The sequence below is a fragment of the Fundulus heteroclitus genome, chromosome 21 (assembly GCF_011125445.2).
Source record: "Fundulus heteroclitus isolate FHET01 chromosome 21, MU-UCD_Fhet_4.1, whole genome shotgun sequence".
In the NCBI taxonomy this organism is placed as follows: domain Eukaryota; kingdom Metazoa; phylum Chordata; class Actinopteri; order Cyprinodontiformes; family Fundulidae; genus Fundulus; species Fundulus heteroclitus.
In genome coordinates, this window is record NC_046381.1 from 21577597 (window position 1) to 21602933 (window position 25337).

Consider the following 25337-nt stretch of genomic DNA (forward strand, 5'->3'; position numbering starts at 1 on the left):
ATTAGGCCAAATATATATTGCAACAGTAGAAGTTTAAACCAAATAAACTTAAACATATCCAAAAAAGCAAACTTAAACATTGATCTGTGGAAATACATTTCCCCAGCATAATAGATATAATTCTAATTATGAAAATATAGCATCACTTGGCTTAAATACTGCAAGAACTCAAAGTGAGCACAGTTTCAAGGAAACATAATAAACAGACGTTTTCTGGCTCAAATTATAATGAGTAGCTTTTGGCGCCATCATGTGGTCAAATAAATAAACTACACCATGGCGTCAGCCGGCAGCACGCCCGATCACAACATGCACACATGACGCACAACCCCGACGCAGCGCACACGCAGCGAAAATCCAAACCGTAAGTAAACAGTTTTGACATAAACTTATGAAGACCAACGGAACTGTTAGGTATAAAATACTTCTGTGTGTAATCAACAAACCAAGCACCGAATGTGGTAACTTACGTTCATTCATTAACTTAACACTCGGAGCATCGATAGTTATAATTGCAAACAGCCGACATGCTATGAAGTGAACCGGAAGTAGCAGATAACGCCCTGAACTTACACCAAGTCACTTCCTGATAGCAGCCGAACCAACAAAGAATATCCAAGCCTTTTATACATATTTAATATTCTTTCAGAAATATAAAATGCTACATTTGGCCTCTCTGTTCTAACAGTAATCTTTGGAGACCCAGATTTTTTACACTCTAAACATAATTCAAATGCAATAGCTTTTGCTACACTGATTGAAAGACATCTTATACTTTTGAGGTGGAAATGAACAATGGCTTGCAGAGCTCATGAGGGTTTTGCATTTAGAAAAAAAAATTATGTACATTGGCTGGTTCAATTGCTAAATTTCTCAAGACATGGCAGCCATTTTTACAATATTACTATATATGGAAAGATTTAGCATGAGCACCTCATCAAAACCAAGTCGCTGCTATACTGTAGTTAGCTGTAAAGTGAATAGATTTTTGTATTTTCCCTTATTATATTTCTTGTGTATGTTTGTTTTGTATGTGTGTATGATTTTTGCTGCTTTTTATGTGGTGGTTTTGTATATTAAAATGAACAGCGTTGTATAAAACTAAAATGCTGTAAATGTGTTGCTGAAAATCAATGCATTTAAAAGAAAATCTGTTATTTGGTTGCCATGCATTTTTATATGACATAAACATCATGAAAATGTCAGTTAGGTAAAAATTAAACAAGCCTACCTAGTGCTGTCATCATGATTTTTAAGTAAAATAATTAAATATTTGTCTTTTAGATCACAGCCAAGCAAATCACATGAGGAATTTTTGTCATTGGTTAGAACTGGGAACAAAGGGTGTCCTGATAGGTCAAATGATACACACTTCCTCTAGTGCAGGGTTTTCAAAGTATGAAAGGGTGAGTCCCCCCCCCCCCCAAATTATCAACCCACACACAAACAAATGCCACTACAAAACACCTTCTAATTGCTTTTATTTTAGAACCATCTCATCTTTAAAATGACACTTTATCTGAATGAAATTTAACACATGAACATTTTAAAACATTTCCTCCCATTTTAATTATTTTATCAGGGCCTTTGTATGGCAAATACGCCCTTTTTTAATTTTTCTAATGATAAGAACAACCCCAAACTCATTTTTCAACCGTTTTCTCAAACAAACGTTACATCTGAGATTCTGAGTTTAATGTTTGAGATACCAACAGTGTTTTCACATCTTAACAAAAACTTTTTGATCAGATCTTTGGAACACATATGTAAATGTTGCATATTTCCTTAAAATTAAAAAATAAATCAAAAACGTAAACAGTTGCAAAATCGTGGAGCTCTTTTTGTGACTCATCTAAACAATTTATCTCGAGCTAAAAGAGCGTGCTGTATGAAAGAGCGGAGGCATACAAAGGAAAAACAATTACGCACGCTATGCGCACCCTTTGTTTTTCTATCACGGTCCTGAATCATGTGTAACTCATTTTATTTATGATTTTAACTAAATTGGCAACACATTGGCAACATTACTGTACAGCTCACCTTAGTTATAGTGGGAACAATGTGCTTGTGCTTTTGATGCGCAAATCCGGTTAATGCGGGGTTGCACTGTGGAGAGGTATAACCACAGATCATCTTCAACCAGCAGCCTTGACCGATATTTGCTTTTTATCATTGCGAGCACGGAAAACCCACATTCGCAGAGATAGGTTGAAGTGAAGGGGATGAGCACGTTCACTGCCTTCGTGGAGAGCTGTGGAAATTCAGTCCCTACTGACAGCCAAAAGTGCGCAAGTGACACGTCACTCATCCTCTGTTTCAAGTCCATGTCACAGCTCAGCTCAGCCAGAGCCTCTTCCTCTCCTGCTGAAAGTCCATCTTTGAGTGTCACGGTGAAGGAAAATGGGTTTCTCACCCACTAGTTTGCCATTGTCTCCTATCCAAAATACTCTCCAAACTGCTCGCGCATCCCCTTCTTTTCCGGTTTATTTTTTCCCCTCGCACCGCGCCTCCCCTAAAGTGCTCTGGCGCCCCCTAGGGGAGGCGCGCCTCACACTTTGAAAACCGCCGCTCTAGTGTGTATACTTGCAGTACCTGCTTGCTACTATGCTCACACACTTCAAACACACTTTTCCAGAGTTTGCTACCATAAGGGCCAAGTAAAAAAAAAAAAAGAAAAAGCAAGAGACATTTTAGGCCCCTGAGCCACTTTAGAGTGGTTTGTCATGTGGGGTCCAGGATTTTGGGCCACACACAGGCACAGACCCCCCCCCCCCCCCACCCCCCCTTTGTTTGTAGGCTCCCTCCACTGGGTCCCCCAAAGGAGCAAAAACAAGTGCGCGCACACAGACACACACGCCCATCCTTGTTTAAATACAAAGTCAGGACCGTGGCTTAACTTCCATGGAGCTCCATTCATTCTCAATCCTTTCTATGGCCTAACCCTCACCCTAACTATTATCAGTATATACTACATTTTTTGACTTTTTGATATTCGCTCCGGAATATAAGTCGCGTCAGTCAAAAAATGTGTCATAAGGAGGGGTAAAAACATGTAAGTCGCAACAAAGTCTAAGCCGTACCAGACTATAAGTTACATTTATTTAGGAATTTATTTCACACAGTGCAAGACTAAAAACTGACTCTTAAAATCAGATGAGGTAAAGTATTCAATTACACAGTTGCATCCACAATTGGCTGAATAATATGAAACATACCTGGCAGATTGAATGGTGTAAATTAGCATAGCAAGTCATCAACCTGGAAAGTTCCCGACAGCGTATTTCAGCGTAACAGGCTATTGCACTGAAAGTTGTCAAAATTATGCTGAAATTAGGCCATGAACGTAGTGAAACTACGTGCTGAGCTAACAGAATGACACCGATGTTTGAGGGCAACATAAAGCTCATGTGCAGTATCAGTGAAGTTGTAAAACACCCGGACAATAGACCTGTAAGCTACCGCTACTTGTTATTAGCTTCATGGACAGCCCAATAACAGGGTTCTGTCTCGGTCTGGGCTCTCCTTTATAGCTGCACCACGTAATGCTCTGCTGCGTAAATGCGTACTGAAACAGCAAAACAACATACAAACATGTGTTCTGTCTTCGTTGTCTATAAGTTAATATTTCAAATAATTTGTAAGTGGTACAGGAGCAGTATATAGTTTTCAGAAGCCTGAAGCCTAATGTTTACTACTTGGTTCATGTTGGTCATTATGATTTACCATTTAAAATTGACATAGAAGTTGCACCTGATTATAAGTTGCAGGATTGGCAAAACTAGTGCGACTTATAGTCTGAAAAGTACACTAACCTAATTGACACCTTAGTGCTAAACCTGACCCCTAGCCCAGAAAAAGTGAGGTCAAAAAAAGATCCTCACTTCACATCAAAGTCCTCACTTTACTAGTAAAATGAGCAAAGAAATTCTCACTCAGCGGCAAGTTTAAGAACAGACGTTCACTCTAGTTTTCTTTCCACAACTTTTCCACATTATTTTAGCTATATTATAGAGTATTCGGTAAACACAAAGTAATTGTTGATTAAAACATCCACGTTGTTGCGCTATTTGGTGTAAGTGATGTTTTAGGCAAGTAGGTCTTGACAATGCTGACTGATAAAGCATTGTAATGTGCCCTTGCAAATTAATGCCACACACCTGTCCAACATACAGTTACACCAAAGTTGAACAGCTATTTCTACCATTTGCATATCAGGACTACTACCAGAGTGGCAGGATGCTCCTGAGAATGTCTCAGGCCCTCGGCAGGATTGTACTAGCTGGCCGGGAGATGACCCGCCTTTCTGGGTGAGTATATCTGGATTTTGCTTGATGATACTCAGCAATACTCTGTGGATAAGGCTGTTATCCGTTTTTTGTGGTAAACCTTTTTCTACCACAATTTTTCCCTCCACTCAACTTTCTATTCATACACTTGGATACAGTACTCTATGAGCAACATTCTTTAGCAATTACCTTTTATGGCTTCCCCTCCTTGTGGCGTTGTCAGTGACTGTCTTCTGTACATATGTCAAGTCAGGAGTCTTGCCCATTATTGTTTGCCTACTGGCGCTGAGAGACAATTTAAAAGCTCAGCAAACCTTTGCAGATTGTTTGAAGTTAATTTGCAGGTTAGGGTGAAACACCAGAAGTTTCTACTATATAACTTTTTCACAATATAAAAACATTGAATTTTGAGTTTTCATTATCTATAAGCCCAATCATCAATATTACAAGAAATAAAGTCTTAGAAAATTTCACTCTTTGTAATGAGTCCTTGTACGACTTTCACGTTTTGATAGAGCTGTCAGTTTTAACGCGTTAACACGTTAACTTTGTTAGACCATAACGCCAACATTTATTTTAACGCGTGTTAATCGAGTTAATGCTTTTTTTCCCCTCTGCGCTCTCCAGACTGTTTTTTTTTTTTTTTATCCTCGCTGCTTTCCGTTGTTCCAAGAGTGCTAGAGACTAGCAAATCAGACCTGCACTTACTATAGCCAATACCCTTATTTCAAACAACTTTGGGTCTCGTTTTTCGAAAGTCGCTTGTAAATTTCATGAGTTGCAGGTTGCATTTTTTGGGCTTGTTTCTGAAAGAGAAGTTGCTTATTTGGGCTCTAAAGTAAGTGACACTGCCACACTACAGACACAGTGATTATAACCAGCTGAAATATCCCTCCGCCTCATAACGCGCTGCAGCGCAACCTTCTCTAGACTGACATAGGAGCCGAGGGAATAAAGGCAGCAAGAACAACTCTGCCCGTATTTTCTGCAGTTTACGGTCGCAATAACTGATTACTGCTGAAAGTAGATCACTATTTTTAGCAGAGATTGGTTCTAATGGTGATTTTGTTACACGCTGATAACATTGCAGAAACCCAACCCATAAACTTTAATGCTTATTAATTTGTTTTCTCTGTATTTGACAAACTAAGGCTAAATCACGTTGCCAAACAAAGGACCTGGAGTTACTAAATAGTTGCTAAACAGTCTCATTCAGGGTACTAAGCTCCTGGCCCAGTTGCAAGCAAAGTGTAAGACTGGAATGACCTGTATTGTTGTTGGTGTGAAAGCTCAGAATTAGATGTCTGTGTGTGTGTGTGTGTGTGTGTGTGTGTGAGAGAGAGAGAGAGAGAGAGAGAGAGAGAGAGAGAGAGAGAGAGAGAGAGAGAGAGAGAGAGAGAGAGAGAGAGAGAGAGAGAGAAAAAATGAACAAAACTTATAACTTTATTGAAATGTACAATTTTTATTAATTTATATGTTTATGCATAATACCAAGTCTAGCTTTGTTTAAGAGGCAAAAAAATATATATCGGCATGAAAACAGGTATTTATTTACACATTTGTTTACACATGGTGTAAACATCAGGGCGTCATGATTAGTCATTTAGCCATTATAGTCCAGAGTTTAACATTTGGCACCAGGATGTTTTCATTCCAATTCTGAAAAGTGCTTGAAAAATAACAAAATAAAAATATTTTTTGTACAAGCATGTATTTTATTAGTGTCATTTATTGCAAAATTGCACATTAAAATGCCCAAACAGGCTATTACACTTTCAGAAATAAAAGGATAAAATATGCGATTAATTGCGATTAATCTCGAGTTAACTATCGACATTATGCGATTAATCGCGATTAAAATTTTTAATTGTTTGACAGCACTAGTAATTACACATTGTGTACACATCAGGCGTTATGTTTAGTGATTTAGCCATTATTGGCCGGAGTTTAATATTTTATGGCACCAGGATGTTTTCATTCCAATTCTGAAAAGTGCTTGAAAATAAAAAAAATTGTAATATTTTTTGTACAAGCATGCTTTTACTAGTGTCATTTATTGCAAAACTGCATATTAAAATGCCCAAAAAGGCTTTTACACTTTCAGAAATAAAAAGATAAAATATGCGATTAATTTGCAATTAATCTCGAGTTAACTATTGAAATTATGCGATTAATCGCAATTAAAATTTTTAATCGTTTGACAGTACTACTTTTTGATATCAGAATCAGCTTAATTTGTACACAACTAGGGAAATTGACTCTGTATTGTACGTTGTTCATGATGTACTTACTTTTACAATAACACAATAATGCCACTAATAAAATCAGTCTACATTATAGAAAACTTGAATACACCATAAACAAAATGGACAAATTGAGACAATGATGTAAATGTAGCAGAGTACAAAAGATGCAGGAGTAAATATAATGTCCCATTGTTGTTGTTATTGTTGTGCAATTACACAGTTTTTAAAGTTATTTAATGTTTGATAAATAACTCTGTTTGGTATTGTCTGGTGAATATCAGCTCAAGAGCTGATATCAGTACAATAGTTGAAAGAAATGATTTGAGCACTTGTACTCTGCACACATATAGAGTAAGGAGTGACAACTTCTCTTCAAGTTCAAGAATTTATTAACAGAAATAAAATGAACATCACTATATAATGCTGTTTATCTTAATTAACACTATATTTCAGTCAACAAATCCTGTCTCCGAGACTAGTGAGACTTAGCTAAAACTACTAAGCAAAATGAAGATAAAAAGAAGCTAAGGAGCTACACACAAAAGAAACAAAAGACAAAATAAAGTGGTCGATCCGCATCATCAGAATAATTCAGTGAATCCTGGTTCACTGCAGATCTGAGTTAAAGAACCAAAGTTCATCTTAAAGAATGGGAATTGTGGTTAAATTAGCTTACCTAATTCAGAACAACATTAGGTATGTGTTTCAACTCATTCACAATGCAAATCCTGAGTTAAACAAAACATTATTTGATGAAATAGCATTTTAAAGAATGATCTTCTTAGTAAACATCAGTAAACTTCTAGAACGCTCGATTTTACTAATGCAATTATACCTCCGGGAGAGGATGACACACCAATTAAAAGCAGCCTATTAGATTGTTGATTGGCAAGCTGTTGTACCAACTTGAGTCACAAGGTGTCAGTATTACTTATAACTCCTTCAACAACAGCTTTTGCAGATTTCAGTTTCTGCCTGTGTGTTAGGATGGGGACAGAGTGGTAAGCATCCTTTAATGTAGTGTAGCAGTGGTCCAGTATGTTCGTGTGGAACTTTTAATATGCTGGCAGGACTTTGGAACTTCATTGCTGAGGTTCGCTCTGTTAGTCACCAAGAACAATGATCATGAAATCCGAATGTTTTTTGTCCAGGTTAGTTATCTGCTCAGCCAGGTGTAGTAACACCTCACTAACACCTGCCTAAAATGGTCATGTAAATGCAGGGTTTACATGAGAGCGATGTCTCTAAGTGAGGGGTGCATTATTTCTTCATCAGTGTGACATCTGTACACCAGCGATTGTTTATGTAGTCTGCATCCCTGTGTTTTCTCTTTGAGATCTGGTATCCAGTCCCCCTGCAAAATGAGGGACAAAACATATGCAAATTTTTAATTTTTAATTTTTTTTAGATGTACCTGTACATAATGTATGAATGTACACAATGAAAACATGAAATCAAATGTTATTTTTGTGTGGTCTGTTTAGGTTCACTGCTCGAATCACTGAACTGATGACAGTTTTGAAGGAGCTGAATGCTGGCAAATATGAACGCACCATGGTTTCCCAACAGGACAGGGGTACTAAAACTTGTTTCACTCAAAGTAGTTGTCATGTATTATGACTAAAGCTGTCTTTTCAAAACCCAGTGGTTTCTTTTGTGTCATTCTTTTGAAGCAGAGACTGCAGAAAAAAACATACTGGTCCCTGGAAGTGGTCAAGTGATTAACAGAGACCATATTATTAAGTAAGTTTCATGTTCAGTGTTTTGATAAAACAGAGTTATCTTTGATTATTTTTTTTGCCTCTTTGGCATAAACCTTTTTTTCTGTCATTTTACAGGTTTGACCACACTCCACTTGCAACACCAAACGGAGACCTACTGATCAGAGACCTCACATTTGAGGTATGGAGTTCTGAAGGACTATGGCCAGAGGATAGATGAACATTGCTTATCTACTCAGTAACTGAAATGAACAACCACCATAGAGTACCTGAACAATCCATTCATTAATATTTTGTTTACTTTTTTCATAAACTTATTAAAATATTTAATATGAAAATTAAGCAACTTTGTTGCAACATACTGTGACTGCTTTGCTCCAATTGGCTAACTGCAAAGAACATATGGAAATAGAGAATACTCAGATAATGTATTACATTGAGTACCTTTGTTAGCTTTGTTAGCAAAATAACAGCTGGCAACAACCGTTAGTGCTGTTCAGTGCTTGGCTGGGATCATAAAATAGCCCTGTTGTTTTTTTTTTTTTTGTTTGTTTTTTAAGCAGCCCTTCATTATATGTAGAGACACACAATATAGCAGAGAATGTCTCTCCACTATATGTTGTTTCAAAAATGAAAATAAAGGGCAGCAGCCTACATGGAACAGAGTAACCATGTTAAAAAGTATGTACTCTTTTATTACACAGCCTTGATTCTGCACCATGTCTTCATTCTTGTCTGTACAACTATTAAAAAGGATAAATGGAAAGTATATATCTAACATAACGGTGTTGATGTGTGAAACTAGTCTGGGTGGCCTTGAATGATACTCTCAGTATCCCAAAGGGATGCAAATGTGGTGTTTGAATAAGAGAAACAAGAAAATGTTCAGTAAGCTCATAAGTTTTCGTATATGTATTTTGAAGGTGAGGTCTGGCACCAATGTTCTTGTGTGTGGACCAAACGGCTGTGGAAAAAGCTCCTTGTTTAGAGTGCTTGGAGAGGTGAGTTTGTTCCGTTTCATTTCTCTAAGTAACACAGCTTGACCTCATTCTGGGTTAGAAATTCTTCTCATTTGAACCATACTGTCAAAACAGCTCTACTAAAATAACTTTTTTTTTTATTGCATTTTCAGTGTTTAAACAAACAGTGTCTGACATATTAGACACAGAACAGAACAAACACAAAACCTACATGACAGCTCTTACATGACAGATGAACATAAAACATGGTGCAAAAGGTGGTTGATCAGTCCCATGATGCACATATACTGTTCAGGCCCGCAGCAGGCCTCTTTATATTTCTTTTTTTTTTATTGAATCTTATAACATAACAGAAAGAGCAAGTGACAGTGATACACTTAACACAGATTCTCATTAAATAACTTAGTCCCCAAAGCAAACAAACACAAATAAACTAGAAAAAAACAAGAAGAAAAAAAAAAAACCCAGCCATCTCTGCACAGTTCTCTTTATGTCCTTTGTAATGTTTCAGAAACTCGGTCAATGGTGACCATCTCTTTTCAAATTTCGCTCCTTTTCCTCTGACAATATAAGTGAGTCGCTCCAGAGCCATACACGATGCCATCTCCTTCACCCACATGTGCTTTGATGGTATATCCATTTTTTTCCAGTACAGAGATATTAATCTCCTGGCCTGCAGGAGTCCAAAGTCAATCAATTTTAACCGACTGGAATTAAAAGCACAATTCTCTGAATAAATACCCAAAACACACATTTTGGCCTCAGCAGGTACATTCACTCCAACAATCTCTGACAAAGTTTGTGTAACCAAGTTCCAATATTGTTGTAACTTTGGACACTCCCATACACAGTGAAAGAGAGTACCCCTTCCAACCAAACATTTACAGCAGATATCTGGGATGTTAGGTGTCCAGCGATTCAATTTGACTGGAGTTATGTAAGTTCTCATTAACCACTTGTACTGAAGGAGTTTCATGCTTGTATTGATTGATTGCTTTTGGGCCTTTACGCATGCAGTATTCCAGTCCGCTACTTGTATCTCTTCTCGAATGTCAGCTCCCCATGCATCCAATTTATCTGCAGTGGATTCCTCATCGTGCCTTAGTAAAGCTCTATAAAATAAAGAAATATGACCTCTCTTCTCTAAATTTCCTAGCACAATATTCTCTAGGTATGAAAGCGGTGGTTTGGATTCAATCGTTTTATGTTTTGACATAATAAAATGTTTAATTTGTAAATACTTATTGTTATATTTGTCTAGGATGAACCCGGACACAGCACGCACACACAGAGCTAGTTCTTAAGAGTGAGTTTATTGAAAAGTGTGGAAGATGGATGATGATGGGATCAGAGTCATTCAACGGACGGAGGTGTAGGGTGCAGAAGCTGGCCGGCAGGAGGCGTGTGGAGTGACTGACCGGGAGGAACTCTGGAGCCGAAGACTAGCGACCAGGACGGAGCATCTGAGCTGGGGTCGTGGAGAGCAGAACTTCTGAGCCATGGACTTGAGAGCAGAACCTCTGAGCCGTGCACTGGAGAGCAGAACATCTGAGCAGTGCACTGGAGAGCAGAACATCTGAGCCGTGCACTGGAGAGCAGAACGTCTGAGCCGTGCACTGGAGAGCAGAACGTCTGAGCCGTGCACTGGAGAGCAGATCCTCTGAACCGTGGACTAGAGACCGGAACAGCTCACCAGGAGATGAGAGCAGGAGTGGGAACAGAGCTGAGCTGGATCTAGGCTGAGACTGGACAAAACAAAGCTGACGGAAAGTCTATTGGCTGACTGTAACAAAAAACCAAGTTGAAGGAAGTCTTCAGGCTGACGGTAACAAAAAACTGAGCTGACAAGAAGAGTCAAACAAAAAGAGTCAAACAAAAAACAAAAAACAGAACACAGGGGAACCAAAAGCCTAGGAGAAACACTGGGGAACCAACAAAACTAGAGAAAACGGGAAACCAAAAGGTCACGAACACGGAGGACCAAAGGCTAGAGAACAAAGGGAACCAAAGGGGCTAGACAACACTAGGGAACCAAAGGGGCTAGAGAACACAGGGAAACCAGGGGTCAAAAGCACGGAGGAACCAAAGAGGCTAGAAAACTCTGGGGAACCGAAAGTCCAGAGAACTCTGGGAAACAGGCGAAAGGAAACACCAGGGAGACAAGACAGGCGTGCACAAACGCCAGGGGGGAAGGACGGGCGTACGGAAACGCCAGAGGGAAGGACGGGCGTATGGAAACGCCAGAGGGAAGGACGGGCGTACGGAAACGCCAGAGGGAAGGACGGGCGTACGGAAACGCCAAAGGGAAGGTACGGGCGCACGACAGCGCCAAAGGGAAGGTACGGGCGCACGACAGCGCCAAAGGGAAGGAACGGGCGCACGACAGCGCCAAAGGGAAGGAACGGGCGTACTTAACGCCAAAGGGAAGGAACGGGCGTACGACAACGCCAAAGGGAAGGAACGGGCGTACGACAACGCCAAAGGGAAGGAACGGGCGTACTTAACGCCAAAGGGAAGGAACGGGCGTACGACAGCGCCAAAGGGAAGGAACGGGCGTACTTAACGCCAAAGGGAAGGAACGGGCGTACGACAACGCCAAAGGGAAGGAACGGGCTTTACGACAACGCCAAAGGGAAGGAACGGGCGTACGACAACGCCAAAGGGAAGGACAGGCGTACGGCGACGCCAGAGGGAAGAACAAGCGTACGAAAACACCAAGGCTCAACAACACACGCTGGAACACGTCTGGTGTACAGAAACACCTGGGGAAACCCGCCGGGGCGTGAGGGAAACACCAGGGCTTGGGGAAGAGAACGCCGGGGCGCGAAGAAAGAGAACACCGGGACGCGAGGAAAACGCCGGGGCGCGAGGAAGGAGATCGCCGGGGCGCAAGGGGAACGCCGGGGCACAAGGGAAACAGGAACTTCTAAAACGCCAGGGAACACTAAATCTAAACGCCAGGAATCTAAACACCAGGAAACCAAGACCTAAATACCAGGGAACTGAGGGCGTCTAAACACGCCAGGGAACCGAGAACAGAGGGCGTCTAAACACGCCGGGGAACCGAGAACAGAGGGCGTCTAAACACGCCGGGGAACCGAGAACAGAGGGCGTCTAAACACGCCGGGGAACCGAGAACAGAGGGGGACTAAACACACTGGGGAACCAAGAAAAATGCAAACACCAAGAACTAGAGGGTGAGCAAGGCAACAACATGCCAGGTGCGCTCGAGGGCACAGACAGCGACTATAAGCACTGGAGGGCTCTGGTGGCGACCTGCGTGCGCTGGGCAGCGACAGGCCAGGCGCGCCAGAGGGCACAGACAGCGACTTCTAAGCACCGGAGGGCTCTGGCGGCGACCTGCGTGCGCAGGGCAGCGACAGTCTGGCGCACCAGAGGGCTCTGCCGGCGACATGGGAGCGCCGGAGGGCTCTGGCAGCGACTTGCATGCGCTGGGCAGCGACAGGCTGGGCACGTCAGAGCGCTCAGCTGGCGACTTAGGAACGCCGGAGGGCTCTGGCGGCGGCTAAACAGGAAAACAACAAGAACTAAGAGGGCTAGGTGAACAGAACAGAGACACTAGGGGAAATCAGAACAAAATAAAAACTACTGAAGGCTAGAGGGAACAATACTAACCTAAACAGGGCTAAAATAAAACAAAGAAAAACAGGAGAAGTAAAGCGTAGGGACCTCGAAAGCGCAGGGACCTTAGAGAGCGCAGGGACCTTTAAGAGCGCTGGAATCCATACAGCGCAGGAACCCATACAGCGCAGGAACCCAGACACATAGATACTAAGGGGGGAAAATAAAGACAAACAAAACTTAATAAAAAAACAAATACAGAACTAAGACTAGAACTACAGGGCTAGACAGGGACTACAGGGTCAAGACTGGAACTACAGGAGCTAGACAGGGACTACAGGGCTGACGAAACTACAGGGTCTAAAGCCGGAACTACGGGTCTAAAACAGAAAAATCAAAACAAGACTGGTAGACTAGGAAAGAAACCAAACGCTAAAGCAAAACTATGAAACAAAGCAGAACAGGGAGATGAGGGCTGGTACAGCTAAACTGATAAAGAACTAGATAACTAAAGCTAGAACTAAGAACACAAAGGAAAACAGGAAGTCTAGGGTAAAAAAAAGGGAAGACAGAGCAGAGACACAAAAGAGAGACAAAAAAAGCCCAGAAGCACACATTGATCCAGGATTCCCTTTCTGTTATATGTTAATAGCGGATGATCTATTTTCCCTGGATTGTGTCACAGCGAGCAGAACATCAAACCAGGTGTACCTACTGTGAAGAAAAGTTTAAAGCTGAAATAACAAAAAGCAATGAAAATTGGAGAACAGTGGGAGAACTCAGGAGAGTGAGAAAAATAGACGATGATGTCCTCCAGCAGCCCAAGCCCACATCAGCACAACCACAGAAACAGCTCAGGGCAAGTCAAACCACTCCAACCATAAGCCCTGTCAAAAAGTCCCAAGCCCAGTCACAAAAACTATAGTCATACTGTTTATCATTATGGGGAATATGAATCATAATGACAACTGGGATTTAATTTAATGTTGATAAACTCTAATTGATGATGTTAACGTTTGTTACTTGGACTGTTCTTCCCATGGAAGAATCAGTGATATATTGATATATTTGATGTACTTGGGAGGAAATGGCGAGCACAAGAGGCAGTTGACCAAGCAGAAGCGAGACTAAGACATAGCGTCTTAGTTGGCTCTGTGGCAGTTGGACGAGCTGGTCTAGGTAGCGACACAAAGCCACACTATGACCAAGCCCGAGGACAAGAGTGACGCCAGATGGTGCAGGGAGAGTTTCGTGCAGAGGTGGAGGAGGAACGCCAAGGTAGAACTGTGGCAATGCACCAGCAAGGAGCCTGGGCTAATTGGGACCATGCATCTGCCCGGAAATCACCTGGACAGAACTATTGAAGTCTAAACCAGCAAGAATTAAGTTCCTGATCCAGTCGGTGTATGATGTCCTTCCAAGTCCATCTAACCTTTATACCTGGGGCATTGCAAAAGCAGCAACATGCCCACTGTGCCCGGCTCATGGTTCCCTGAAGTGCTAGGAGAGGGGAGGTACATGTGACGCCTTAACCAGGTGTTGAAAGCAGTAGCAGACACCATCTACACCGGAATCTGGGAGTCAAAGCATCAGTCCCCATTGAGGCACAATATCTCCTTCGTCAGGGTGGGAGAGAAACCTCGGGGAGAAGGTAAGGCCACAACTGGACTGCTAGCCATAGCCCGTGATTCGCAGTTGCATGTGGACTTCGGGAGGCAGTTAAAGTTCCCAAAGCACATTGCAAGGATGTCACTGAGCCCAGATCAGGCCTTGACACCTGACTCGAAAAAGCAAGTTGTGCTAATGGAGCTTACAGTCCCCTGGGAAGACAAGGATGGAGGAGGCTCACGAAAGGAAGAAGGTTAAATATCTTGAGCTGATTGAGGCATGCAGAGGATCACCTGGAGCCAGTAGAAGTGGGCTGCAGGGGCTTCCTAGGTCAAACAGTGCATCGGGCATTCAGGCTCCTTGGTATCAGAGGGTTGCCTGAGAGAAGAGCCATCAGAGACATCAGTGAGGCTGCTGAAAAAGCCTCAAGGTGGCTGTGGATCAAGAGGGGAGACGCATGGAGTAACGCGCTGCTTGAACACAAACTAGGGCCTGATCAACCGCAGTTGGGTTGCCCAGGTGAGGGTATCTGAAGATCAAATACCCGAAACACCTTATGACCCTGGGTCCTTCACTGAAGATGTGTTCAAGCTGCACCCTCTAGGTGTTTTGAAATCTATCTGTACAGTTAAGAAGTTCATATGTATTACCTAATGTAACTGATCTCTGAAAGGCATGTTTTACTTATAGTATGAGTTTCAATGCAATAAATTCTTTAATACTCATTATAAGGATTTTAGCATAAATACAGACATAGAATAATACTTTAAAGAACTATGCAACAGAGTAAGATATTTAAAAGCAGGCTTAAATCACAAATTTGATGTTTCAGGTAAAAAGTGCAACTGTTCTCCTTTAGCCATGGAGATTTCTCTTTGTAAAATCAACCTTACCATTGAAATAGGATTAAGGATTTCTTTAGAAAATAGAAACAAGTGAGTCAGTCTGACAACTGCCAAAGTTTATCCATGACTCAATCCCTTATGTATTGTTGCTTTGTTTATTTTTCTTCGTAGTTGTGGCCATTGTTTGGTGGAAGTCTGACGAAACCTGAGCGAGGAAAGCTGTTCTATGTTCCACAGGTAAACCACCTCCTCTCATTTTTCTTTGCAGTTTGGTTAATATTCAGAGTTTGGCTCAGGTTTGTTAGTTAAAAGTACAAAAATAAATAAATACCAGAGTAAATTTAGCTAAATTATTGGTAATATGGCATATACGTAAAAAGGTGCAATATTAAAGGAAAACAATTGGGAAAAAACATCAGCCTATTATTGAACAATATGAGATAATATGCAGCAGCATTTTGAAGTAGCTCAGGTGTGTGCAAGCGCACCTTAGCACCTGAGAGACTGCTAAAGTAAACTGGTCATGATCAGATCAGAACCTATGCGTCTACAAAGTCTGAACATTTATTCCAGATATGCAGTTTAAAGAACTTATGATGCTTAAAATGCATATCTTAATTCAATTCAATTTTATTTATATTGCACAAAATCATGAAACATGTCATTTCAAGGCACTTTCCAAAGTCAAATTGAATCTGATTATACAGATTCTATCAAATCATACACAATAGTAAAAAAAAAATTGCTATCTAATGAAACCCAGTCGATTGTGTCAAGTCTTGACAAGCAGCATTCAGTCCTCCTGAAGGAGCGTAGAGCCACAGGGACAGTCATCGGTATTGTCCATGGCTTTGCAGCAATCCCTCATACTGAGCAAGCATGAAGCGACACTAGACGGGAAAACTCCCCTTTAATGAGAAGGATAAAACCTCCAGCAGAACCAGGCTCAGTTTGAGCGGTCATCTGCCTGGACTGACTCGGGGTTAGAGAAGACAGAGCAGACACACGATAATAGAGACAAAAAAAGCAGAAAAGCACACATTGGTTCAGTAATCTTTTCAACACTATATGGTAATAGCGGGTGATCTGTCTTCCCTGGGTTATGTCACAGCTAACAGAATGCCAGACCAGGTGTACCTATTATGAAGAAAAAAATTAAAGAGAACAAAACGTAAAAAGCTAAAACGACAACAAGCAATGCAAATTGGAGAACAGTAGAACTCAGCAGAGTAAGAGAAGTAGACCCTGATGTCCTCCAGCAGCCTAAGCTAATAGCAGCATAACTATAGAGATGGCTTTATAGTTATAGTTTATAGTTAAGTCTTTTTAGCAGGATATTGTATTCAACTGTATCAAATGCAGCACTGAGATCTAACAGGACAAGTCCATTATCTTAGGCCATGAGAATATAATTCATGACCTTCACCAGAGCTGTGAGGTCATGGCAAAATTTTCATTTTTCTGTGGTTTTGGGGATATAATATGATCTGTTGTGGACTGATGAGGCCATGTCAAGCTCATGGGCAGTAAGCTTTGTTCTTTTGCTCAAAAACCGACAAATCAGCACACACCATCAGCACACACTTCCCCGTCCCTTCCCCGTCCCTTCCCCTCCTCCCCCAGATGATACATCAGCAAGATAATTTAATGGCGTGAGTGGCGCTAGCATGTTTGACTACTCCACTTCAGAAGAGGATGGCTACTAACAATGGTAACTATTATGTCCAAGGGTACTCAAAAACAGATGGAAGTTTCCACTAATTCCCAAGGGATGAGAGATTAAAAAAATGGTGGCACAAGTTAATTTATAAGGGAAAAAAATGCATATTGATCGATATCGATAATTATTGAAAATATTTAAAACCATATTTTATGTGCAGCTCTGCCTGGACATTTTATGATATTGCTAAATGATTTAATTTTAATAAACACAAACACAGAATTCCAATTAAATCTTTATTTAACCAACGTTTTTAACCATAACAGAATTTTTTTTAAAGAAAAATAACTTAAGAGACCTGAGTTATGTTATTAAATACTGACAAAGAATAAACAAAAGTGACCAGTAAAATGACCAAAATAAATATACCAAATAAATAAATAAAATAGCCTATTTACAGGGGTTGGACAATGAAACTGAAACACCTTTCATTTTAGCGTGGGAGGTTTCATGGCTAAATTGGACCAGCCTGGTGGCCAATCTTCAATGGTGCAAGGAGCGCAAATCTTGGGCTGTGGACAATTTGAAACATGTATTGTTCTCTGATGAGTCCACCTTTACTGTTTACCCCACATCCGGGAGAGTTACGGTGTGGAGAAGCCCCAAAGAAGCGTACCACCCAGACTGTTGCATGCCCAGAGTGAAGCATGGGGGTGGATCAGTGATGGTTTGGACTGGATCAGTGATGGTTTGGGCATTCCCATGGCCCCATACTTAGGCTAGATGGGCGCGTCACTGCCAAGGACTATCGAACAATTCTGGAGGACCATGTGCATCCAGTGGTTCAAACATTGTATCCTAAAGGAGGCGCCGTGTATCAGGATGACAATGCACCAATACACACAGCAAGACTGGTGAAAGATTGGTTTAATGAACATGAAAGTGAAGTTGAACATCTCCCATGGCCTGCACAGTCACCAGATCTAAATATTATTGAGCCACTTTGGGGTGTTTTGGAGGAGCGAGTCAGGAAACATTTTCCTCCACCAGCATCACGTCGTGACCTGGCCACTGTCCTGCAAGAAGAATGGCTTAAAATCCCTCTGACCACTGTGCAGGACTTGTATATGTCATTCACAAGACAAATTGACGCTGTATTGGCCGCAAAAGGAGGCCCTACACCATACTAATAAATTATTGTGGTCTAAAACCAGGTGTTTCAGTTTCATTGTCCAACCCCTGTAGGTGGGAATAGTACACTAGTAACTTCTCAGGTTTCATAATTGAGAGGTGTACGCAGGGCTGAGGTCCGAGGTTGTGGCATGAAAAGACACAGATTACAGCTCATTTTGCACTGATTCGCGGCACTAGTTGCACAATTTAGGTAGCACTGTTAGAGAAAAACTTGCATCCTGGAACTTTATATCTCGAATCTAGAGTGGCAGGTAATTGTTTGAAGCCAGGTTTTTCAACTGCAGACAACAGCAGCATATCCATCACTATGAAGCATATTACTGCATGCGTGATGTCCTTATGCCGCTTGGACGCTTTGTCATTTTATCACAAAGAAGGGAGCCCAGTTTAGCTGCTATACCTTCTTTGTTTTGGAAGAACTTCCAGAAGATTCCTACGAAGACGACGCGGAGTCGCGCGGGGCTGACACAGCTCGCGCTGCTGCGGGTGTGAGCGGCTTACGTGATGAAACAAGTTGGTTGCCTTACCAGACTTTGTTTTTAGTGGTTCCTTGCAAGTTTTACAAATCACTGTGGTCTATTTCTGTCATACCGGCGAACTAGTAAAACCCCATTTTGGGACCGTTTCCTCCGCCGCTCCTTGCTGCGACATATTCACGTGCTCTGTGTTGTGGTTTGAGAGGGCGGCGCTTTGTGACGGCGTGCCTGGGTCCGCGATTACGATTGGTCAAGAGGAAGTAATGACTGTAGCATCAACTAATATGATAGGCTGAAAGGAAGGAAGGAAAACTGTCTATATCAAACTTTTATCGACCCTTTTTTTCCTATCGTGCCACACGTCTATCGATCGATATATATTGTTATTGAATTATTGTCCAGCCCTAGGAAAAACCAAACAGTTATAAGCCCAATTTTAGTCTATGCTCTGTGCACTTTACTGAAGAATGATTTCTGAACATGGGTGAATTCAGGTTGGGGTTTTTGAACAAACTAATTTAAAAAAACAACTTCTGTACCAACACTGATGCTGGTGACCACAACGCTGTCATTACCCGTAGGTTTATTTAATTTCTAAATGATTTCTTGTCTGATCATGTATGTGCAAATCCTCCAGACAGATTGGTCAAAAGGTTTTCAAGCTAATGAAACCCAGTAGATTGCATCGAGTCTTGACAAGCAGCATTCACTCCTCCAGAAAGAGCTTGGAGCCACAGTGGACAGTCGTCTGCATTGTCAATGGCTTTGCAGTAATCCCTTCACACCGAGCAAGCATGCTGAAAGATCTTAAAATTTACATTGTGGAATCGCTGCTATGAAATGAAGGAAGAAAGAAATAATACAGCAATAACCAGCCGTAATCGGTGTTCTTCAATCATATGTTTTTAAATTACCGTATTTTTCAGATTATAAATCGCTCCAGAATATAAATCGCATCAGCCAAAAAAAAATTTATAAATGTTTTAAATGTTTGCGGTTTATCTTTAGTCTTTGTTGTGACATCTATCTGTTTCTAACACATAAGCACTTTTAAAACACATTCTCTGCTGCACTTCACATATGGGAACTCCTCGTGTTTCACACGGTTTGCTTTTCTCTGCCTGGTAAGAGGTTGCTAGCCTAGCTTTAGCCTAGCCTAGCTTTAGCCTCACAATGGCTTTCTCCCCTATCCTTCCATCAGCTTCTCTGTCGCAGTCTAAGTCTCCCCTTGTCTCCTGCTTTCTATGTCTGGTGTTTAGTTATTCCTCTGCCTAACCGTTTAACCGTTTTGTTAAACTTCAAAAACTGATTATTTTAATGTGTGATCTGTGTTAAATTAAAATGTATAACGTCATCATAGTGTTGGTTATGTGTCCTGCGTTGTTCGAGGTTGTGTTTGGCCTTGTATGAAGTAGATGGTGTAATAGGAGAGTTAAAAAGGAAAAAAAGAACACGTGCTCTCTGAGCACGTGTTCTTTTGGATGGATCTATCCTGAGTTTGTGATTGGTTTGGATAGTTTTAATCTAGGATTAAAACTATCCTAGATTCAATTAGTTTTGCTCAAAATGTGCATAAACCGACACATTCTTGCCTTCGTACTTTGGACCTTGTACTGACATATAGCATTGATTGCGAAGAATTAACAGCATTTCCTCACAACCCTGTCCTATCTGACCATTTCTAATGACCTTTGAGTTCAGTTTAACTGAGTTCTCCATCCCCAAAAGAAGGTTTCCTTATAGTAGTCAGATAATGCTGTATCAAACTTTAGAGTCTGTCCCCGTTTTAATATCCTCAGTATCGCAGAAATGCCCTGCAGATGACAGCAATGTTGTTTCTTCCCATTCACAAATAGACACTTTTGTTAATGGTGTCACTTCCTCATTGTTTTGCATTAGATAATGTAGCTCCCTTGAAAAAGAGGATGATTATTCACAGTAAACTGGCTCCCTGGTTTAATTTAGAGCTGTGTTCTTTGAAGCACAATGTTAGGAAATTGGAGAAAAAATGGCGCTCTACACACCATGAGGAATCCTAACTAATCTGGAAAAACAGTCTGTCTATTGACAACTTGTTTTCAAGTCCAAGAATTTAATAACAGAAATAAAATGAACATCCAGAGAACATCACTGTGTAATGTTGTTTATCTGAATTAACACAATATTTCGATTAACAAATCCTCTCTACTAGGCTAGTGAAACTTAACTAAACTACTAAGCAAAATTAAGATAAAAAGAAGCAAAGCTAAGGAACTATTTACATGCAAAATAAACAAAAGACAAAACGAAAGTGGTTGATCATAATCAGATTAATTCAGTGAATCCTTGTTCACTGAAGATCTGATTCCAAAAAGAATGGAATGGACTTAAAAAACATTTGGCATGTGTTTCAACCCATTCACAATGCAAAGCCCAAGTTAAACAAGCATTATTTGATGAAATAATATTTTGTTTAAGTTAAAGAACCGAAGTTCACCTTGAAGAATGTGATTCGTGGTTAAATTAGCTTAACTAATTCAGAACAACATTCGACATATGTTTCAACCCATTCACAATGCAAAGCACAAGTTAACCAGAACATTATTTTGAGAAAATAACATTCTGGTTACTGATTTGCCTAGTAAAATAATTTAAACCCTTACGACCGAGTTTGTTAATGCGATTCTCCCTCCGGGCGTCTGGGGTCGCTGTAGCAAATCGGTGGCTATGAGGTTACAAGTTAAAGTTATCAAAATTGCCTTTACCAACATTAATATTCAATAGTAATGCTGGGATAAGGCTCATAGCCCCATCGAAGGATGGCCGAGCAGAACGGTTAAGCTTTTATGCTTCAAAACTGCTCCTTTTGAAATGTCCGAAACCAGATGTTAGCAAGGCTAATAGCAGTTTGGCTAGCGGGCATTTAGCGCTAACAGATAAAGGCTTTAGCTTTATTTTTAGTCATAATGAGTGGGCTGGATAATGTAAACATTAATGTCCCATCAATGTATGAACCCTTGTGGAGGTAACCTTGTTATAACAAAAGAAAAACACACTCAAATGATATTAGCAATACCATGAAACGAAGGCTAGCGTGAGCTACGTCCGTTAGCCCTTTGTTCTAAAGCACCATGTGTACAACGGTTTACAAGACATTTCACAATAAACCTTTTAACTTCTCCCTCAGCTCCCTGTCCAAACCTGTCTCTTGCCTCGTGTCAGTTCTGTCCACTTTAGCCATTCCAGGAAGGACGTAAAAGCAGGGAGAATTGTTTGTTTGTTGTTGGCGGGCTAGCACTTAGCTCTCCAGCTATGAGCTAACCAACAGCGTGTGGAGGGAATGCTTGGGGTTTCTGCGGCCTAGCAGAAACACGCATGTGTGGTCGGTACCGATGTCCATTCAATAGTCCGATCGCTCAGCTTGTTTGGTGAGGGGAGGCATCCACCGTCTCTCCTGAAACAGCTGACAAAATTGAACAAAGCTGTTTCGGCAATCTGTACTTTGCGGCTGGTTTGCTCAGCAGTCAGAGTGAAACTTAGCTCTGTTCCAGTGTGTTGTTTATCCGGATTCAGTCAGGTCCTCTGCTTCCCCTTGGTCATTCCATTGAAGCAGCAGGTGAGTTCAGCAGACCCTGGGTCAAGCATGGCTTGTGTGTCAGTCATGGGCCCGTGCAGGGCCCATAGTCTGAGCTGCTTGGAGAGGAGATTGGGTCACAGAACAGAAGAGCTGAAGAAGTGTCTGAAGAATGTGTGCTCTCACTTTTATCTGTGGGGAGTGGTCCCCAGCTGGCATCCTGCTGAGAGAGAGAGAGGGGCTGTGCCTCTCTCCCTTGTGGCTGAATGGTCAGATTTTACTCTCATTCAATCAAACCATTTTGATGATCATGGCTATAATATCACAACAACAAAGAGCGCATGAGCAGACCAGTAAACATCTCCTTACAGTCAGCTGACTAATTTTGCGGTTTCAGACATTCTCAAAAGTACTAGCTTCCTTACCGTGCCACACGGTTTCCAGTGATGATTCTGCTTCGCAGTGTGATGAGCCTTAACGCCTGTCGTTGTTTCTTGCGTCTGTAAGCCCTGATTAGACGCTCGTTTGTCTTATCCACTTCCCAAAAGCCGACTCTGTCAAGTAAATTCACCAAATGTTGCCTTCTTTGCCTGACTCTACGCAAACAACGAAATATCACAATTATAACCAAGTATAACTTCCTGAATGTTTCGGGCGGCGCCATTTTGATTTGCTTGAGTCCCTCCTTTAATCCTAGAGAGCAGTAGTACCGTAGATCATCACTAGGAGGCGAGGAACCGTGCTTGCGTGATGTGTAAACGGTCGTCAGAAGCAAGCTCGACAGGGTTAACTGATCCAAGCTTGGACCGAGTTTGGCATGGATTGGTTTAACAAGGGGTTGTGTAAATGAGGCTTTACTCTGCTGAGTTCTCCTACTGTTCTCCAATTTGCATTGCTTGTTGTCATTTCAGCTTTTAACTTTTTGTTCTGTCATTTTTTTTTCTTCATAGTAGGTGCACCTGGTCTGGCGTTCTGTTAACTGTGACATCTTCCAGGGAAGACAGACCACCTGCTATTACCATATAACATAGAAAAGATTCCTGAATCAATGTGCGCTTTTCAATGTGTTATTGTGTGTCTGCTCTGTCTTCTCTAGCCCCGAGTCGGTCGAGGCAGATGACCGTTCACACTGAGCCTGGTTCTGCTGGAGGTTTTTTCTTCCCGTTAAAGGGGAGTTTTCCTCTCCACTGTTGCTTCATGCTTGCTCAGTATGAGGGATTGCTGCAAAGCCATGGACAATGCAGGCAACTGTCCCTGTGGCTCTACGCTCCTTCAGGAGGAGTGAATGCTGCTTGTCAAGGCTTGATGCAATCTACTCAAGGCATGAGGGTGCGTGTGCCAAAAGTGACGCAATCATGTTGTCCCCGAGCGGGGGTACCGTGATCAGCCGCAGAGCAAGGTTGTGCACCTCGCGTGCACCATCCTCATTCAAAATGGTCGGATTCAAAGTAGCCCTCGCCGAACAAGTTTGCCTGTACTGACATTAAATGTTTCAAGTGGCACAGTTTTGTTAAATGCTATGTTTTTACTGTTTATTCTGTAACTGAAAACAGCATACACAACATATTGGCATCCTTTCAAAGGTGAGTTTATTGGCCTAGCCTGTGGGTGGGTACGAACAAGGATTTTGGTTTGTGCTTGCATCACCTGTAGCATAAATGAAGTCTAAAACAACTACCCACAGCATTCAGCTTTTATTTAGTTGAAAAACATCCATATGTTCTTCACATACAGGCTGTATTCCCCTAACCTGACTCTCGCCAGAAGTATGTTGCTCCGCCTAGCTTCACTCACACACATCTGGGACATCTCCCATAGAGAGTGATTTCTCCAACCAATTTTATTGACTAGCCAATCAGGACGCAGGGCTGGAATTTCATAGATGTGACATAGTGGAGAAGCGACCGTGATGTGAGACAGTTTTGATAGCAATGGGGGCTCGCATCGAGGAAGCAAGCGTTAACATTGATGCTGCTATTTCTTCCGTGTTGTCCAATCTACCTAATATTGTTTCATTAAAAGAACATCAGAGAACGGCTCTGAAGGCTTTTGTTGGTGGAAACGATGTTTTCGCCCTTCTCCCGACCACATTTGGCAAGTTTTTTTTCCGGGGCGCGTCCGCTGCGGATGCGCCCCGGTTAGCGCAAACCATATTAGGAGGCCTTTAGTCCTCAACGCGGTCGGCCCAGGATCGAATCCGACCCACGGCGCCTGTCTTCCCCCCTCTTCCCTTCAGCTCACTGTCAATAAAACGCATGTCACTAGAGCCGCAAATACATTAAAAAAAGGTGTTTTTTTTCCTGCGTCGCTCTCACAGCGTCACGGGTTAGCTTTGGTGTGAGTGGTTAAAATAGCACATCGATAAAGATGACAGACAAGTGGCTCATCCAATCATATGCAAGGATTTTTTAAAAGGCCCAGGCTTCAAAAAAGGCAATTCCTATGGAGATGTCCCAGATGTATGTGAGTGAAGCTAGGCGGAGCGATATACATCTGGCGAGAGTCAGGTTAGTATTCCCCATCTTCATATCGTCACATCTTTCTGTGTGCAGCGGGAAAACATACTGTCTTCTTCTACCTCTTTAGCCAACCATTTACATCTGGTTAGCTGCCATAAACACACCTACCCTATTTTTTGGAGTATAAGGCACACCGTGAATTTACGTGTCTATGTGAGTCTTTGTCCATATATGATGCACCAGATTATAAAGCGGATTACATATTCTTCCCAAGTGTGTATTATCACTCCACCCCATTCGGTAGGGTGACAAGATGCCCCCGATTTCCTGAGATGGACCCCGTTTTGGATGACCTGTCCCTGGCAAAAGCTGTACCCCATTTCAGTGTATCATGATGGAGTAAAAAAAGTTTATCGCAACAAGAGGTATTTACCCGGTCCTGCCGCTGTCCCGATGTAGTAGGGCTTTTACAAGCTCACCTTTCCCACCCCCATCGATGTCTGCAGTTCAGACAAAACAAACCAACCTCGAGGCAGAGATTTTGTGTTTAACAAAATCAAAGACACCCCTAGTTTTCATTAAAGAAATCATATCTGGTCACTTTAATGAGGAAATACACTGGCCGCGTAACGTAAGCGCTGCGGCTTGCAGGCAAGCGTAAATTTACTCCAGATAGTACAAAGTACGCAGCTGTGTGATTCTGCAGAAAACCTTTGTCATTGGTAAG

The 25337-nt window shown here is 41.7% G+C and overlaps 1 protein-coding gene across 2 annotated transcripts in view; it reads left to right on the forward strand.

Moving 5' to 3' along the window:
- The window catches only part of LOC105918014 (ATP-binding cassette sub-family D member 3), a 92193-nt gene that overhangs the window by 38068 nt on the left and 28788 nt on the right, over positions 1-25337 (forward strand). Inside the window, exons 13-18 of one of the 2 annotated variants that reach the window (XM_036124859.1) lie at positions 4216-4307; positions 8017-8108; positions 8206-8275; positions 8371-8434; positions 9177-9254; positions 15440-15505. In XM_036124859.1, coding sequence (XP_035980752.1) covers positions 4216-4307; positions 8017-8108; positions 8206-8275; positions 8371-8434; positions 9177-9254; positions 15440-15505 — 462 coding nt within the window. The remainder of the gene's footprint in view (positions 1-4215; positions 4308-8016; positions 8109-8205; positions 8276-8370; positions 8435-9176; positions 9255-15439; positions 15506-25337) is intronic. The other variant, XM_036124860.1, reaches the window with a different exon arrangement.